Source organism: Sinocyclocheilus grahami, unplaced genomic scaffold (assembly GCF_001515645.1).
Source record: "Sinocyclocheilus grahami isolate Dianchi unplaced genomic scaffold, SAMN03320097.WGS_v1.1 scaffold677.1, whole genome shotgun sequence".
In the NCBI taxonomy this organism is placed as follows: Eukaryota; Metazoa; Chordata; class Actinopteri; order Cypriniformes; family Cyprinidae; genus Sinocyclocheilus; species Sinocyclocheilus grahami.
The window spans coordinates 607,974-627,396 of NW_015505856.1; the positions used below are offsets into that span (position 1 = coordinate 607,974).

The following is a 19,423-nucleotide window of genomic DNA, read 5'->3' on the forward strand; positions in this document are numbered from 1 at the left end:
AGTCAGAATTGTGAGATAAAAAGTCGCAATAACCTTTTTTTTTTTCAGTGCCGGAAACGGGCTTCCATAGCCTCGATTAAACATACTGCTTTAGAAAAAAAAATGCCTTCATGCAAACATCCAATCGTTTTGGAATCATCTGTCTTTATTTGTTCTATAAGCCCTGAAACGTTTGCATGATTTGCAGTGAACCGTGATAATGAGACGAAGACAATTTGGCTCCAGGAATCAAGAAAAATCAAAGATTCTCACGTGGTGCAAAAATCTGCCCTCGCTAGCATGGACCACTGCCTTCGCGAGCGTCACACATATGGGGTCTGGCATGCCGGTAATGCGTCTGAACGCCACACTTATCTGCTCGGCACATGGGAGCAAGAAACCAAGAAAGATGTGGACCCCTGGGAGCCGGTAACCTTGAAGCCCACTGAAGCAGTGGTGAGGAGAGACCACTGGAGTGCATTAAAACAAAGTCGAGGGATATCGAGGCCATAAGACTCGGACACCTGACTGTTATGGTCTTATCTTGGGGAAAAGTGGAGTGCAGCAGTGTCAGCTTTTGCAGGGGGACTGATTTCATCAGTAATGAAGTTTGGAGCGAAACTCTCCTACAAGATAAAAGCACACCTCAATCCGCACACAATCCCCGAGAGACGTAGAGGGAACCTGGGCTAGCTGAATGATTTTTTTTTCGTTTTGCTTTTTTGTGTTATCAATTCAGAGTGTGATTGTGGCTGACCGTGTGACTGGATCAGGTCATCACTGGTTAACCTCTGGTAGGCCTGTGAATCTCCCATATATCACATAAGTTGCGGATAAACCAACCATTGAATTACAAACAATTCTCTGCTATTGTGAACATAAAGTGGAAAATCAATGGCACTGTGACCATATTTCGGAATGGGATGATATTTGATGGACAGAAAGTCATGAGATTGGTGGCAATATGGCTGTGTTCGGAATGGTATACTACTCTTATGGTTTTCTGCAGCATATAGTTTGAATACTATATTTACTAAAAGGTGCAACAATGCATGCTTCACTATGTACAATATTCCACAATGCAATGCACCGAATCATCTAATATCAACCATCTCTTTGTTGCTTACAAATTGATGACAAATGTTGACAAATAATTAAAAATAATAAAACATTTGAACTTTAAGATATTAATATAAGGCATTAATATATATCCTAACAATATATAAATAAAAATAAAATACAAAAATAAATAATTACATTTATATTTAAATCACACATGACAATAATTTAGCATACTAATAATATTTGAAATGCATACTGTCCAGGCATATTATCATTAATTAACACAAAATAAAATAAATTAAACCTAAACAGTAATATAAAAATAATAATGATAATAAAAATGACAGAAGCACACAACAAAATTACTAAGAATTTAACAAATTAAAATGCAAACTGAAAATATAAAAACAAAAGTGAAATTAAATTTTAGAAAGACTATAATAGAATATAAATAATTATAAAAATATGATTTTTAAAAACAGCCATCATACGGTGTATACTAAATAGTATTCCATAAGCTGGTATTCAATTCCTATTTTTTAAACCCATATCTGTGTCCATAATTTCTATACTGGTTAAAACAGAACATATAGAAGCATATATCACTGGAGGGAAATGAGAAAACCTTCAGAAAACATGCCGACAACCTCGTATGGAGGGAAAAATTGATTCCCACATGTACGTTTGTTCAAGCGGTTAATAACAAAGACAGGAATGAATGAAAGATCGGAGAACTCAAGTAGAGAACGAAAACAATTCACAACACCTGCACAAACAAAAAGTCAGAAAGAGAGAACAGGGAAATAAAAGGAGGATAAAGATAAGATGGGAAAACCACATGAGAAGATCGGCACAGGTGACCACCACTGAAAAACATGACCTGAAGAAAAGGACAAGGGAAAACAAATGGAGAACTGCAGGATCCTGAAGCCCACAGATCTTCCACCTGACTCTGTTAACATTTATAAAGACATGTAAAATGTTCGCTACTTGCACTTTAGTTTAACCTTGAATGTTATTCTGTATTTGTTAAAAAACAACCAAAAAATTAAATAGTATTATGGATCATCTGTCCATAACTTGTGTTTGATACCCTTACAGCCAGATATTAATTTACTCCCCATATTGTGCTGACAAAGTCAGGTGGACATCATCTGAAGACCTGCAAACTTGAATCATGGGAAGGGATACTTGACTGTCTAAAGGAAAGTAAGGTAAATGCAGGAAGAATGGATGGGGGTTTCGAAAAAACGGGACAAATGAACAGTACCTGCAGGGGTGAAGGTGAACGACTGAACTGCAAAAACAAGAAGACAGAGAAGAGTGCGTGTTAAAAAGCCTGCAGTGCTCAGCCGGGCTTTGGAAGGTTTGTGTGTTTCTGTGCGTGTGCATGATTATTCGCATGCATCCTGCAGTGTGTTCGAAGGTTTGGTCAGCAGCCAAAGAAATGAGACAGTCTCACACAGAAGACACACAAACACACTTAAAATAAAGAGTAAACAACCCAACAAACAAAAAAAAAAGACTGTGTTTCAGTGGCAACTGGTGCTTTTCAAGAATGGGAAAGCACAGATATAACTTATAAATGGGAAAATGTGTACTTTATTTTTATTTATTTAGTTAGTTTTTTATATCTACAATAAACAGTTGAAGTACTTAGAAAATATTAAATAATAATTTAGAATTGTAGTTTTTCTTAACCCTTATGTTGTGTTCTGGTCATTTTGACCTGGAAAATGCTAGTTAATTTTATTGCATTGTACTAAAACCTACTGATTTTGCACACACAGGATATAACAATGTCCCTCCAAATAACTGGATAATTTTTGTACTTTTTTCTCCACCTTGTTAGACTTAGTGTTCCTGGTCAAAAATAACTGGCTTACAAAAAAAATACTCATGAATTTCTTGTTATGCTATATCATCAAATATTATCCAAAAAATATATAAATATATAAGTCTTTTTTATCAACTTTCAATTAGCACAGGTTTTGTATTTCATTCTGGAACTGATTGATCGTAGGCCTCACTGATGTATGCTTCTGCGCCTCAGATTTTGAGTGAACATTGACAAAATGATCAACAAATTTAACAAATTTCACAAAAAAAACAAAAACTGACATGCATAAGCTCCGATCAATGAAGCCAACAAGCACTCAGTTCGAAAAATAAATACAAAACCTCTCCTAATTGAAAGAAAGCGTGTTGATATAAAGCTTGAATCCAAGAATTGGTGATAATATAGCATAATGAGAGATTTACAAGCACTTTTTAAAAAAAGGGAACAAAAATTAGATAAAGGATTTTCAACACAGCAAAAGGGTTAATGTAAATATCAATTTTCCAATTATTGGCCATTTGCGGCAAAGTCCTGTCCATTTGAGAGCTTGAACAAATCATCATATAGCAAAGCTGGGACAAAAACACACTGATTAAAAGCCGAATATGTCCCATTCAAAAGCTTTAATAATACAAATAAGGACTCGGAACGGTACTTTAGAGCCTCTTATCTGATGAACATTAAAGAGCACTGGAATCTGCCATAGATTCCCAGTAAAGCATGTGCTCTATTGGCCATGGTTTAATTAGCTAAAATACTGCCATTATTTGTATTATTTGTTCTAAACACATCATTGATGCAATTTTATGACATTATAGGGGAAGATGTGCTTCCCGTGCCATCTGAAAACATTCGCCACTGTGTGTTTGTGTAGCTGCAAGCAGATCTGGTCTCTACCTGCGTAATTGCTGAGACCCTTTCTCTTCTTTCTCCTCCAGTAGAGCCAGATGCTGAAGCCCATCAGAATGACCCAGCAGGCCCCTCCGATGCCCGCGATGAAGGCCGGCTGCTTCACCACATCCGTGATCTGCTCTGTGATGCTGTTGTTCCTGCTCATGATCACATCCCGGAAGTCTTTACCTACATGAATACACACACATACGCAGGAGAAAACCGCTATTTAGTAAACTGAAAATTGTGGGTGAGTTTCTAAATTAGTTTAATAGCACGAGAAAAACATTTGTGCTCCAGTGAACATCAGCACAGAATTTAATCAACTCAACTAGAGCGTTAAAAGCTCATCACCTTGATCTTTAGCATTACTTCAGTGAACAGAACAGATAAAAACTTAAATAAACACAAAATGTTGTACACGAAAACGGTATTCACAGCACATTTAATTTCCTTAATGTGATATTATTTCAATATTCATCAGAAATCATGTTAGATTGGATGGAATTATGTTAAATATTAATGGTTAATATTACGTAATCCCGTCCCACCTCAGCAAAAATTAAAAATAAACAAAACACAACATGCTGTATAAATAACACACAACAGTATTTAAAGTACATTTAATTTCCTTAATGATATACTATTTGAATATTCATCAGTAATACTGATACATGGTTGATATTACTTAACCCCACCCACAAACAAAAGGGGGGCGAGAAAGTTGATAAAGTGTTATAATAACTTTTTTCATGAGCACATTAATTATTTACAATTAAACTAGGGATATTTATTAGAGCTAAAAAAAGATAGCTAAATCAATTTTTGTTTTACTTCAAAAGCTGGTAAAACAGTATTTAAAGTACATTTAATTTCCTTAATGATATACTATTTGAATATTCATCAGTAATACTGATACATGGTTGATATTACTTAACCCCATCCACAAACAAAAGGGGGGCGAGAAAGTTGATAAAGTGTTATAATAACTTTTTTCATGAGCACATTAATTATTTACAATTAAACTAGGGATATTTATTAGAGCTAAAAAAGATAGCTAAATCAATTTTTGTTTTACTTCAAAAGCTGGTAGGACACACACATACACACAAACTGCAGTCTTGATAAATAGTCTATCAGCTCCTGGCTGTGCGTGAAGATGGATAGTGAGCTTGGCATTTGGGAATAAGGGCATGTCACCGGCCAAATCATCACTTACGGGTCAAACCAGTCACAACCTGCTACAACTCACATAACTCAGTGTAAACACCCAAAGACCTGGAGAAAAAAATCTTCAGCCCTGACCGTGAGATTTAATTTTGATTCTGGTGACCTCGTTCAAAACCATTCAATGAATAGTGAGTTTTTAAGATATTTCGGACCATCACAGATAAATGGGTAGATGCAGTGTGACAGTAAAGGTTATCGAAACCAAAAGATGTCCCATACCAATAATGATGGTTTGTGGTTCGCTCTTCACCCCCACCCCTGCGCTGGTGCTGGCGGCCACCTCCACCCGGTACTGGACCCCCGCCTGGAGACCCCCCACCACCACTGAACGGATGGCTGCGTCCACTGTCTTATTTACATGGAAACGGGTCTCGTTCCCTAAACACCAGATCTGAGTGAGAGAGAGAGAGAGAGAGAGAGAGAGAGAGAGAGAGAGAGAGAGAGAGAGAATAGCAAATTGTCTGTAAAAAGTTATTTTTAATGATTGGGCCTCATTAACGAAAAATGTTTTGTGTAAATTACTCGTAAATCCATTTTTATGTAAATTATTGCATTCAATTCAGTATAGTTATTTATGTATGAATGGATTTACATATAATTGATACAGAAATTGTTCTGCTTGTGTTTCATAAATGAGGCCCATTTTAAACAAAAGTAAATAACGTAAACAGTTATCTAGTATGCGCTTCTATCCAAAACGACTTATCGTGCAATTATTATTTATTGAGTTTAGCCACTTGAAACAACTTCAAATGTATTAAATTCTTAGGAAAAATGTACCTACAACTTTTTAGTAACTAGTTCAGATTTCACCTAACCCAATGTGATATAATACTAAATACTAATAGAAAATTATAATATAATATTCAATATTCTCAGAATTAAAAGTGCAAGATTATTTAGATTTTTAGATTAAGTTTCCTTAATACTGTAAATATTATAATATAATGTATATATATATATATATAAATACATACATACATCTTAGTGAACATATATATATACAGTGTATATGTGTGTATATACAGTATATACACACATTTGTTTTCATAACTGAGAGCATAACATTTATTACATTTTCTCCTTATACTGTAAATAATACAGTAATAATAATAATTGCACAGATATATATACTGTATATATACACATTTGTTTTCATAACAGAGTATAAAATGTATAAACAAATTCCTTATACTGTAAATAATACAGTAATAATAATAATTGCACAGATAATTAATAATATAATACAATACAATACAATATTTTTTTCCATAATTAAGAGTGCAAGTCTATTTAGATTTTTATTGCTCAAGTTGCATGTGATTGTTGGTGTCTCTGATGGAGTCACATGGCATTTACCTTATATTCCTGGATGATGCCGTTCTGATGTTCTGCAGGAGGAGGGTCCCAGGAGATACTGATGGATGTGCTGTTCTGATTGCCCACCGTGAGGACCGTCACCTGCTGAGGAGGAGCACTGGGTGCTGGGATACAGAGAGACAAACAGAAACACTGGGTTTTACTTCCATGGCTTCCGTGATGTTCTTCTACACTATTGACATTCTGGACTTTCCAGAAAAGATTTGAGGCTACAGCTGCCTCTGATTGTTTGGCAAGGATTTACGTACATCACTCAACACTCATGCCATGACACACTCTCATCTGTTTCCTCTGAAAGAGTCTGTTGTAAGTCACTGCATTAGCATTTAGAAGTCGATGTGTGTGTTGAGCTTTAGAATGTAAGACAGGTGGCCACGGGTGCACAAGTTCATTAGATGGGGATTTTCTTCAGCTCCTTCACATTTCACTATGATTTCATATCCTGCCTCTGAAAGGAGGGATTTACTCAAAAAAATACATTTACTGAGAGACAATGAGATGGTGAGCCATCCAAACAACTCGGCTTTCTTAGCAAATCGCTCTGACTGGCATGTAGGTCGCTCAGCTCGGGGAGGAATGTGAAGAACGGAAGTATTTTTTTGAGAGCTGGATGAGGAAGAGTAAAGAATGGAGTGCTGGGTCAACATATTGACATGGATACATTGATTGAAGGAGGCCAGTTGCGAATCCAAGACGCTGTTTTGTCCTTGGCTCTGTAATGTAGAAGTCAAGACCCCGGACCGCTGTTTTATTAACCCCATCAGAGCCACTCTGACAGAGACGAGAAGGGAATTAAATAAATAATAGGGGTCTGTAGTGGAAAATAAATTTTTTTTGTAAAAATGTTTTTCTCATTTCTGTGGCAACCTGAGGTGCGGCGACACAGCAGAATACTGACAGCTCAATTACGGTAAACTCTGTTCACTCGCTCTCTTTCATTTCCCTACACTCTGACCCCCAAGTAAATGGCACATATCCCAAAGCTACACTCATCCCTCACACGGGGTGGCCCATTTTAACCCCCAAAAGGCCTGACGGGACAAACGGCAGCTCGCCTTCATCAAACATCTGCAGCTGAACAGAAAAAAAAACAAAAAAAAACAGAGCAGTCGGCCGCTGAATGAATTCAGCACATCACAGGTGACTAAATCACTCCTATAACAATGCAGCCAATATCATACAAGGTTAAAGCTTATTATTATGAACATATGAAAATTCACATTTTTCTTCTTTAATACTGAATGACGTGTATGTATGTATCTTTTTTTTTTACCATAACACTGTAAATATTGCAGTAATCATCACACAGAAAATTCAAATTTTTTTCTTTAATACTGACAAATATTAATTTAATATAACATAATATAATATAATATATATGTATTTTTCTCAGAATTACGAGTGCAATTTGTTTTGGATTTTTACCATAACACTGTAAATATTGCAGTAATCATCACACAGAAAATTCAAATGTTTTCTTTAATACTGACAAATATTAATATAATATAATAGAATATATGCAATTTTTCTCAGAATTACGAGTGCAATTTGTTTTGGATTTTTACCATAACACTGTAAATATTGCAGTAATCACCACACAGAAAATTCAAATTTTTTCTTTAATACTGACAAATATTAATATAATATGACATAATATATGTATTTTCTCAGAATTACGAGTGCAATTTTTTTTGGATTTTTACCATAAAACTGTAAATTTTACAGCAATAATCACACAGAAAATGTAAATATAATAAAATATTAATATATTTAAATCTAATATAATATAAAAATTATAATATAATTGTCACGGTGTGCCTACTGTGTCGGAGCGAGGAGACGTGGGAGAATCCAGAACAACCATAACACTGTAAATATTGCAGTAATCACCACACAGAAAATTCAAATTTTTTTCTTTAATACTGACAAATATTAATATAATATGACATAATATATGTATTTTCTCAGAATTACGAGTGCAATTTGTTTTGGATTTTTACCATAAAACTGTAAATTTTACAGCAATAATCACACAGAAAATGTAAATATAATAAAATATTAATATATTTAAATCTAATATAATATAAAAATTATAATATAATTGTCACGGTGTGCCTACTGTGTCGGAGCGAGGAGACGTGGGAGAATCCAGAACAATAACAGACTTTATTGACAGCAGGGACCACACACGTAGCACACGGAATCGACGTTTAAGACACAGGGCTAAATACTAGAACTAAACGAGGGAATTAACAAGACACACCTGACATCAATAACCAATCAACACGAGGGAGAAACTAGGTCACAGGAGGGAACATGGAACAAGTGGGGGAGGAAAACAAACACCAAAACAGTCCATGGGCGTGACAATAATACAATATAATATAATATGATATGATATGATATATGATATAATATAATAATATTCTCAGAATTAAGTGAGCAAGTTGATTTGGATTTTTTCTTAATACTGTAAGTATCTCAGTAATTAAGTAATAATGGACAGAAAATTCAAATTTTTCTTGTTTATTACTAAATAATAATAATAATAAATTACACAATAAATAAAAATAATAATAATAAATAAATTAGCAAAATCTCTCCTATTTACCTCCTTAATGAGGTAAATATATGTATTTTCTTAGTGCAATTTGATTGGGATTTTTACTGAAAAATATAATATAATGTAATATAATATTTTTTTTTCAGAATTAAGTTGATTTACGTTTCCTTAACACTGTAAATTGTACAGTAATTGATCAAGAAATAATTACACAGAATATTCACATTTTTCTTCTTGAATACTGAAAAACAATATCAGTGTAACTCAGCACGTTGCAGGTGACAAAATCCCTCCTATTACAATGCAGCCAATGTCATTCAAAGTTAATGCCGCAAATCATTTAGAAGCTTATCATTATGCACATTTGAGCCAAACACTACATATTTCTCATTTGGGGAGCGATGGCGCAGGCGATGCTAATAGCGCCATTAGCGGTGTGATGTATAGCCAGCGAGGATGTGACCTCTGTTTCACTGCTGCTACAGTAGCCTGCAGGCGAAAGCTGATGAAAAAACACTGTGAAGTTAAACCAAGCTAATACTGAGACCCCGGGGCGAGCGGCAGGACTTTAGCTTACAGAATGTGAAGAAATGCGACATTGCTTTACTATGCCACTAATCAATGTGTGATAATGACCCTCGGGAAAAAACTCCCATTGAGAAGCTGTTTATTAACCATAAAATGGATTAAAAACACAGAGGAGTTTCTGAAAGGGGGCCTGTTTCACCTATTCAACCTCTATCTTCAAAAAATATGACTATTGCAGCTAATACTAAAGGACGTTTTCAAAGAAAGAGCGTCTTGCATGGCTAGTCAAATCCATCAGTGTTGATATTATATAAGAGTAAGTAAAATATATACATATATAAACATGCATGCATACATATGTATGTTTATATATGTATATACAGTATTTTACTTGACAAAAGCTCTCTCTCTCTCTATATATATATATATATATATATATATATATATGTGTGTGTGTGTGTGTGCGTGTTGTTTTAGTTGCATATATAAATAAAGTATTATGTTGATATATGGTTGCTACACATAAAACAATCATTATCACAATATGTACAAATTTGGGACAAACTATGGGATCTTATATGTATAAATATGCTATAAATGTATAGCTTCATACCATCATCAAGAGAACGTACGTATGTGAAAATTATATATTATCTTATAGGTAATATATATGGCAATATTACTCTTGATATAGGGCAATAAATGTCATATATTACATTTAGGTATGGGTAATAACCTTTTTGGATGACAGTGATCACTAATACCAATTTACCACAGTTTTATTGTGGTAACAATAATCAAAATAATAAAAAAAGATTAAATTATGTATTATATAATAGATTATTACATTAATAATTTCAATAAAAATAAACAATTTATTTTTAATTTAAAACGCTAAATTACAACTTCATTATTAAAAAAATTATTTAATTAAAATAATTAGGTTAATTATTAAAAAATAATAAAAGTATAAATAAATAAATACATTTTAATTTACAATTAAAAATAAATACATTTTTTATTTATATTTACAATTGATCACAGTTTTATTTATTAACAATAATTGCAGCAACTATGGTAAGTTGGGAAGAAGCTATGTTGGTAAGCATGTTCAATTTGAATGAGAGAATTCCCTGCAAAATTTGTCACTTCAGAAGAAGGTCTAAATGAAAGCAAAAACACTTTCACTTTTTGGGAAAGACAAAGTGGGAGAGAAATGGGAAAAGAGAAAAGAAATGGATGTGGCGAGCTCTAGAGAGAAGCTATAATTGTCTAATCAGACAATGGCCAATAAATCATCCTATTCTGTGACTCTGACAAACCTTCTCAACTACCACACAGTGGAAAACAAGAAACAAAAGGGGGCTATCGCAGCCGTAGGCCCCGTGATGCTCTTCTGCCAGGGGACCTGATATTTTGTCTTGCTCTGGTGATGGCGATGACATGCAGGTGTAGGGTGTGAAGGAAGTGCAGCGGGGCTTCAGGAGACAGAGCTGGTGTGTGTAGAGGAGATACGGCTCTCCGCGGACACTCTGGGTAACAAATGAGCCTGTCATTGCGCTCAGACTTTAATCAGCAAACCTTCTGTGCTCGTGTGAGTGTGTGTGAATTTATGTCTTGAGAGTTCCATATGCCGTTTAAACTATTCTCAAAATGTTTTTATTTTTTTTACAAGATTTATGTGTTGTAGCAGCCATCGCTCACACCAGGGAAAACATCTCAAAGCATTGCGGTGAATCCTGGACGGTGGTCCTGCTTGTCTGAGCCACAATTACCTTGCACGATATGTCCTGGGTTCAGTTTTGGCAGGGTCCAAAAATTAAAACGGACCAAACACCAAACTGAGAGCAAAATTTAGCTTTCATGAATGAATAATTACATTAAATAATTACATTAATTTATTTTTACCTTACAAATAAAAATTGTAAAATTAATTTTACATAAAAATAATACAAATAAAATTGTAAATAACTAAAAATTAAATAAATACAATTTTTTATAACAATTAATTAATTTATATAATTTTCTACATACATGATTAAATAATTGCATACATTATATTTACTTACGTTCTTTATGTTTAAAATTTTTCATTATGGTAAATTTTCTATATGCAAAATAGGCTAGGCAAAGACTGGCGGTTGTCTAATGGAAATACAGAAAATAGAAAGAGAAACCATTCTATATAATTGTATTATTTAATTTGAATTGAATATTTAATACATACATACATATTTTAACATTTAAATCAAAATAATGTATTATAATTCATAGATAATACATTTAGTATCAAATAAAAAAAAGAATACAAATTATTTAATGTTTTTTTAACATAAAAAATTTGTATTAATAAAATAGTATTAATAATATTAATATTTGTATTATTAATTATTAATAAAAATATTATTAAAACACATGTATTATTAAAATATTGTAAACATTATTAAAAAGAAAAACAATAATATATAATTAATACATATTATATAATAAAGTATTATATTTAATTTACACAGTGGAAAACAAGAAACAAAAGGGGGCTATCGCAGCCGTAGGCCCCGTGATGCTCTTCTGCCAGGGGACCTGATATTTTGTCTTGCTCTGGTGATGGCGATGACATGCAGGTGTAGGGTGTGAAGGAAGTGCAGCGGGGCTTCAGGAGACAGAGCTGGTGTGTGTAGAGGAGATACGGCTCTCCACGGACACTCTGGGTAACAAATGAGCCTGTCATTGCGCTCAGACTTTATACAGTATTTGTTACGACATTGGCCTAAGGGTGGATTATGTATCACTGGCCCAAATTGCTGTGGACTTAGAGCAAGCTGGAAAGAATCAGCAAGAGATCCAACTCTTGGGCTTATGTCTGCATTTGTGTCTCTTAGTATCTGTGACCTGTACGTTTCAGAAGCATAAGACATCGACAAATCGATTACAAACTCTTGTGACTTGAAAGTCAAAATGAAACGGAACTCGCAAACACATTTTACTTCCATGATGTGAGTTGAAACAGAACAATCTTTAAGAATATAACAAGCTAATTTATGCATCAGGCTATTGACTGTATTTTGTAAAAGACAAAAAAAAAACTGAAACTACAAAAGTAGTTCAAAACAATGCCTAAAAATCTGTTTTACCAACCTGTACGAGTCATGTCTATGTGCATCACAAAAGTGATGATATTTTATTCTAAATGAAAGTTTACAGAGATAAATAATTTATTTAATAAGAAATTAAATGTGGTTCATTCTGATTTCATGTTGACTTCAAACATCACAGATCTCCTGTATCACTTCAAAGAATCAAACGCTGTACCTTCCTCTGTTGTTCTTGCCGTTCGGGACTCGCTGTCCATGCCCTGGAACTCGTTGAAGTACGGACGGACTTTGATCTCGTAGACGATGCCTTTCTTCAGAGCCGAGAGCACCATGCTCCTCTCAGAGGGGACCTTCACATCCTGACTCTGCCACGCTCCAGGGGAGGACAGCCCTGACATCTGCCTGTACAAAACCCTGTAGCCCTGGATGAACTGAGACTGGCGGTCAACCTGAAGGGGAAAGATGGTTCTAACTTAAAAAAGTGCAAAAGACTGGGTAAAATAATTGAAAAAGGAGAAACTCTGCTAAAAAGGCCTAGCTTTGGGTGCTGGTTCCCATTAGGTGTCTTAACTAGCTTAACCAGCAGTGCTTTCTTGGTCAAACAACTTAAACAGAAAAGCAGGTTGACGAGTTTCTACAGATATGTTGGTCCACCAATTAGACAAAAGTCTGAAAGACCAGGGATAGAGACAAGCTTACTGCAGTGCTGTGGAAAGCAGGCCAGTATTGCTTACTACAGTATTTGTTACGACATTGGCCTAAGGGTAGATTATGTATCACTGGCCCAAATTGCTGTGGACTTAGAGCAAGCTGGAAAGAATCAGCAAGAGATCCAACTCTTGGGCTTATGTCTGCATTTGTGTCTCTTAGTATCTGTGACCTGTACGTTTCAGAAGCATAAGACATCGACAAATCGATTACAAACTCTTGTGACTTGAAAGTCAAAATGAAACGGAACTCGCAAACACATTTTACTTCCATGATGTCAGTTGAAACAGAAAAATCTTTAAGAATATAACAAGCTAATTTATGCATCAGGCTATTGACTGTATTTTGTAAAAGACAAAAAAAAACTGAAACTACAAAAGTAGTTCAAAACAATGCCTAAAAAGCTGTTTTACCAACCTGTACGAGTCATGTCTATGTGCATCACAAAAGTGATGATATTTTATTCTAAATGAAAGTTTACAGAGATAAATAATTTATTTAATAAGAAATTAAATGTGGTTCATTCTGATTTCATGTTGACTTCAAACATCACAGATCTCCTGTATCACTTCAAAGAATCAAACGCTGTACCTTCCTCTGTTGTTCTTGCCGTTCGGGACTCGCTGTCCATGCCCTGGAACTCGTTGAAGTACGGACGGACTTTGATCTCGTAGACGATGCCTTTCTTCAGAGCCGAGAGCACCATGCTCCTCTCAGAGGGGACCTTCACATCCTGACTCTGCCACGCTCCAGGGGAGGACAGCCCTGACATCTGCCTGTACAAAACCCTGTAGCCCTGGATGAACTGAGACTGGCGGTCAACCTGAAGGGGAAAGATGGTTCTAACTTAAAAAAGTGCAAAAGACTGGGTAAAATAATTGAAAAAGGAGAAACTCTGCTAAAAAGGCCTAGCTTTGGGTGCTGGTTCCCATTAGGTGTCTTAACTAGCTTAACCAGCAGTGCTTTCTTGGTCAAACAACTTAAACAGAAAAGCAGGTTGACGAGTTTCTACAGATATGTTGGTCCACCAATTAGACAAAAGTCTGAAAGACCAAGGAATATCTCCTCCTTTTCACCTTAACTAGTATTTACATATAACAGCAAGTTCAGCCAATCAAATCCCTTTGATAAAAATGTTCTACATGAGTCATACATACGTACGACCTTGACAAACTCGAAATAAAACATCAATAACAGCAATCATGCAAGATGTAGCCGCTTCGAATGAACATGTTGTGAAAAAAAGCTCAGCTGCGAAGAAATAAACACATATGTACAAGTATATACATACGCGCCAAAAAAAAAAAAAAAACTCAACTTTGACCGTGTCAACATAACGATCAAAGAAAAAACGCAATCTCAAATCAACAAAAAGGTAAACAAGACACTTCATTCGCTGAAAGCCTCATTCTGTTTTTAGTTTGCCGAAGAAAAGTTGTATTTACAGAGAGGAGGAGCGTGTATAACTCACATTAATGCCTTTCTAACAGCACAGTCTGGCCTTTGGAGTGAGATATTAAACATCTGCTTTTCCTCCCTACACATGGAGTAAATCAGCCCAATGGCCATCCTTCCTACGCTTTTTAAACTTTCATTAATTGAATGATTCAGGGTCGTAAAAGCTTTCTTGACACCACCTACGTTTACCGCGAGAGTACTGCTGTATTCAGGGGCCGTGCAGGCCGATGATTTATGGATTATTCATATGAGAAAAATACATCTGAAACAGTCTATACCCCATTTAGGCTGAACAGACAGACGCTTATATTTGTCTCTGTAATGATTGTTGATGGCAATCATTAATATACCACAGGAGAGTGCTTACAAACAAATGTGACACAGCAAATTTTAAAGCAATTCAACAAACAGTAAACACTTTTAGAGTGTTTATATCAATGCTGGAAGACTGCAGTGGGAAATAGAAACAACAACCAAGACGAGTAACAGAGTTAACTTTGTTGGATATCGAATAATATACAGTACATACTGTATAAGTTTAAATAATATACAGCCAATAATCTGTGCCAAATAGCCTAATTCTGTATAGAGATGATGTTTATTCAAATATATGAAGTAAATTTAGTTCAAAATCATCAAATTAGTATACTATAAAATAGCTCATGTCATTCCAAACCTTTCAAAATAAATTGTAATATTTTCTGAGGTACACAAAAAAGTATATTGTTACAAATTAATAAATACATACATACATACATAGTACTTCATTTTATTTCATTTTTAATTTTGAATTAAAGTCAGTGGTGTCCAGTGATGTTTAGGACCATTCTATAGATTAAAACATTCTTCAAAATATCTTCTTTTGTGTTCCACATAATAAAGAACAGTTTGGAACAATATGAGGTTTAATAAATGATGACAGAATTTTTATTTCTGGGTGAAATATCGCTTTACTACTGCATCATGTTCTAGAAACTCAGTCCAATCACAGTTTAGATGCTAAAGCCTCAGTCCAATCATGGTACCTGTACAATAACCTCTGTCCAACAGCAAGTCATGTTCTATAGCCCATTGTCTAATCATAGTTCATGTGTCAAAATTTCTGTCCAATCTCAGCACAATTTACAGACTACAACATCTCTCCAAACACAATTAACATGCTAAAAGCTCTGTCCAATCATAGAGCGCCTTACCGTCCATGTGACCTGTATGGTGGTGGGGCTGAGGACCACAGGGTTGTGTAGCCGCACAATAACCTCACCCAACTCCTTCTGCACGTGTCTGTGATCCACTCCCTGAGCTGGAGGACTTATATCTGTAAAGAGAAACACAGAGGCCAATGCCATTACCTCTTATAGTGCGCAGACAAATTACTAAATTACTGGTCGGAACAGCATAATCCCTTAAATACAATTTAATTCCCTAAAAGAGCGATGAGGAGTCATTTTCACTGACTCCAGCCGCAGACAGCACAGCTTCAACCTTACCTGTGAGGTTACAACCGCCCAAGGTCTCAGAATCAGTCACCCCTAATGAACATATGGAAGACTCTGTGGCACCTTAATCTAATCTTTTTCCAGTCGAAGTTGGTCCTTTTTTCTCCTCGTAATGATCATTAAGGTACCAGCCAGGTCACTAACTCAATTATACACTCCAAATGTAGATGATGTTTGTTCTACATTATACATTAGTCTCTGAAACTAATGAGCGTATGGGACTGTTAGACCCTGTGGTATCTAGACTAGATCTCGTTCTCTGTGAGCAACAGCTAGGATTTAATTGGAAGTTGTTGACACAGACACCATTCACTTGGGTTTCTTACCCAAACTATATACACAATTATAGACAGAGTTTCTGTGAAATACCTTGAGTGCGGACAGGTTCGGACATGGGGCTCGGGTCACTCAGGCCTTGGACGTTGACTGCTCGCACCATGAACAAGTAGATGGTGTTGGGGCGAAGACCCTTGATGGTGTACTGCGTAGTCTTGACATGATCGGCCACAGTCTGCCAGCTGTTGCTCACCGATTGGCTGCATGTAAATGAGGCAGAGTGATGTCAGAGTCTGAAATGTCTTAAAAAATTTTAGTCAGAGCGGATGCAATATACAAGGACAGTCCATTCAAAATGTTGTACCAGCTTGAGCTTGAAGGTCGCAATATATTTTTTGAGGACTTTGTATGTTAGAAATGTGTATAAAGACATATTTCGGTCTGACTTGAGTACTTGACAGGAAAATGAACACATTTAAGGTACAATTCAAAAACAGAAAAGACACTTAAAGGCTAAATAAACTAAATTCATACCTGAAAGCCTCAATAACATATGATGAGATGGGTGATACTCCAGGAAGGCCAGGCTGCCATGACAACGACACACTGTTTTTAGTGACATCGGTGACCTGAGGTTTGGAAGGAGGACCTGAGAGCTCATTCTCATCTCGGGCTTTAACTATAACAAGACTTCCAGACTCTAAAGAGAGGAAAGACATAAAAACACTGAGAACTTGAAAATCACATACACTCTCATAAATAAAGGTTCTTTAAAGGTTCTTCTCTATGGTTCCATGAAGAACCTTTAAAGGGTTATTTCACCCAAAAATGAAAATTCTGTCATTGATTACTCACTCTCGTGTTGTTCCAAACCCGTAAGACCTCCGTTCATCTTCGGAACACAATTTAATATATTTTTGATGAAATCTGAGGGCTATCTGACCCTCCCATAGACAGCAAGGTAACTACCACGTTCAAGGTCCAGGAAAGTACCAAGATGATCGACAAAGTAGTCCGTGTGACACCAGTGGTTCAACTGTAAAGTTACGAAGCTACGAGAATACTTTTTTGCGCAAAGAAAACAAAAACTTTATTACACATTTTCGTCTCTACTGTGTCGCTTTGGACGCGCGTTCATGACGGCATGACGCGAGCGTGTGGCAGATCCCGGAACCCAGATCCGGCGTGATGACACATGGACTACTTTGTCGATCATCTTGGTACTTTTCTTGGTACAAAAATATCTTAAATTGTGTTCCGAAGGTGAACGAAGGTCTTACGGGTTTCGAACAACACGAGGGTGAGTAATTAATGATAGAGTTTTCATTTTTGTGTGAACTAACCCTTTAAAATCTATGGAACCTTGTCACTGAACAAAAGGTTCTTCAGAAGGTTCTTTTATAACAAGATGGGTTCACTAAGAGGTTCTTTGGGGATCCCAAAATGGTTCTTCTATGGCATTGCTATGAAAACACCCTTTTGCAACTTAAATTTTTTTAACATGAAGGTTCTTTATTCGCATACATGTCTCCTTGAAGAATCTTTAACATCCATGGAAGCTTTTCATAACAAAATGATTTTTTGTTAAACGACTTTTAAGAACTGTTCACTCAAAAGTTCGTTGGGGAACTCAAAATGGTTATTCTATGGTTTTCCTGCAAAACCCCCCTTTTGAAACCCCCCTTTTATTTTTAAGAGTATTGTTTGTGAAGTTGCGCATAAGTACCTTTGACTTCCAAGAAAGCACTCCAAGTATTTTTTGTTAAACGACTTTTAAGAACTGTTCACTCAAAAGTTCGTTGGGGAACTCAAAATGGTTCTTCTATGGTTTTCCTGCAAAACCCCCCTTTTATTTTTAAGAGTATTGTTTGTGAAGTTGCGCATAAGTACCTTTGACTTCCAAGAAAGCACTCCAAGATGTTTCCCCACTAGAACTTGCTGCCACACAAGTATAGATACCAGAATCAGAGAGCTGAAAAATAGAAAATAAAAACATGCATTGATCTTTATATCTTCACGTAGTGTGAATTCACTAAACGGCTAATCAATTCGACTCATGGAAAGTTCAAGCTTTCGATCCTAAAGAGATGTAACCTCGGGCAAGTCCAGTTCGGCTAAAGCGCTGACACTAATATGGTAGATATATTCTATTTTCTGCACCCTTCAGCCAGCTTTTATCCTTGCTGGCAAATTCACAAACACACCCACTAACCGCAACGAGAGTTAGACTAATTCATTTAAAGGGGTAGTCGCTGAAACCCTCTGGACCGTTGACAGCTGCCACATGTTCCCCCCTCTCTACCTTTCCGGGACGATCTCCCTGTTGTTTGTTGCCTTTCATCAGGGTGCCTCGCCTCCATTTATTAGATAAAATGTCAGAGGTGGGCAGCACTGTCAGGCATAATAGCTATTCCATCCCGAGCCGACGGGGAGGGCTTGAGGACTTTAAATTCAATATAGCCCTAAAAGTGTGTTTGTTTGTGTGTGCGTGTGTAAATGTGTGTGCAGCTGGAGCCCGTCCAGCCTTCCGTAAATGATTCTTGGGAGAGCTGTCGTATCCCTAAGTGATAGTATCAAACAATTTACCAAAATCAATATTTCCCATTCATCCCCGTAATGCAATATGATTCTCTCTGCCCATCTCTGTTATGTCTTACTGATATCTGATTGAATTCTGCTAAGCTTATACATCACACTTAGATGAAGACGTTTCTGACAAATGGTAGTCACACAAACACACACATACGGTCTTAGAAATACACAATAACAGATACACATCTGGACATTCAGCGATGTATTGGTGACTATATCAGTGCTGGCTAATATAAAAACCGGTCTAATTTGGTCCATGTTGAAAGTTGATGATATATGATGGATGCTACTTTTCTATGCCAATTCAACATCTAAGTTAACTGAATCG

At 35.9% G+C, this 19,423-nt stretch overlaps 1 protein-coding gene across 1 annotated transcript in view; it reads right to left on the reverse strand.

Annotated features, from left to right (window-relative positions):
* Positions 1–19,423, reverse strand: part of LOC107559184 (roundabout homolog 2-like) — a 187,103-nt gene that overhangs the window by 32,764 nt on the left and 134,916 nt on the right. Inside the window, 9 exon segments of the mRNA XM_016242940.1 lie at positions 2,299–2,338; positions 3,779–3,961; positions 5,222–5,393; positions 6,362–6,486; positions 13,865–14,096; positions 15,925–16,046; positions 16,597–16,763; positions 17,038–17,203; positions 18,394–18,475. Coding sequence (XP_016098426.1) covers positions 2,299–2,338; positions 3,779–3,961; positions 5,222–5,393; positions 6,362–6,486; positions 13,865–14,096; positions 15,925–16,046; positions 16,597–16,763; positions 17,038–17,203; positions 18,394–18,475 — 1,289 coding nt within the window.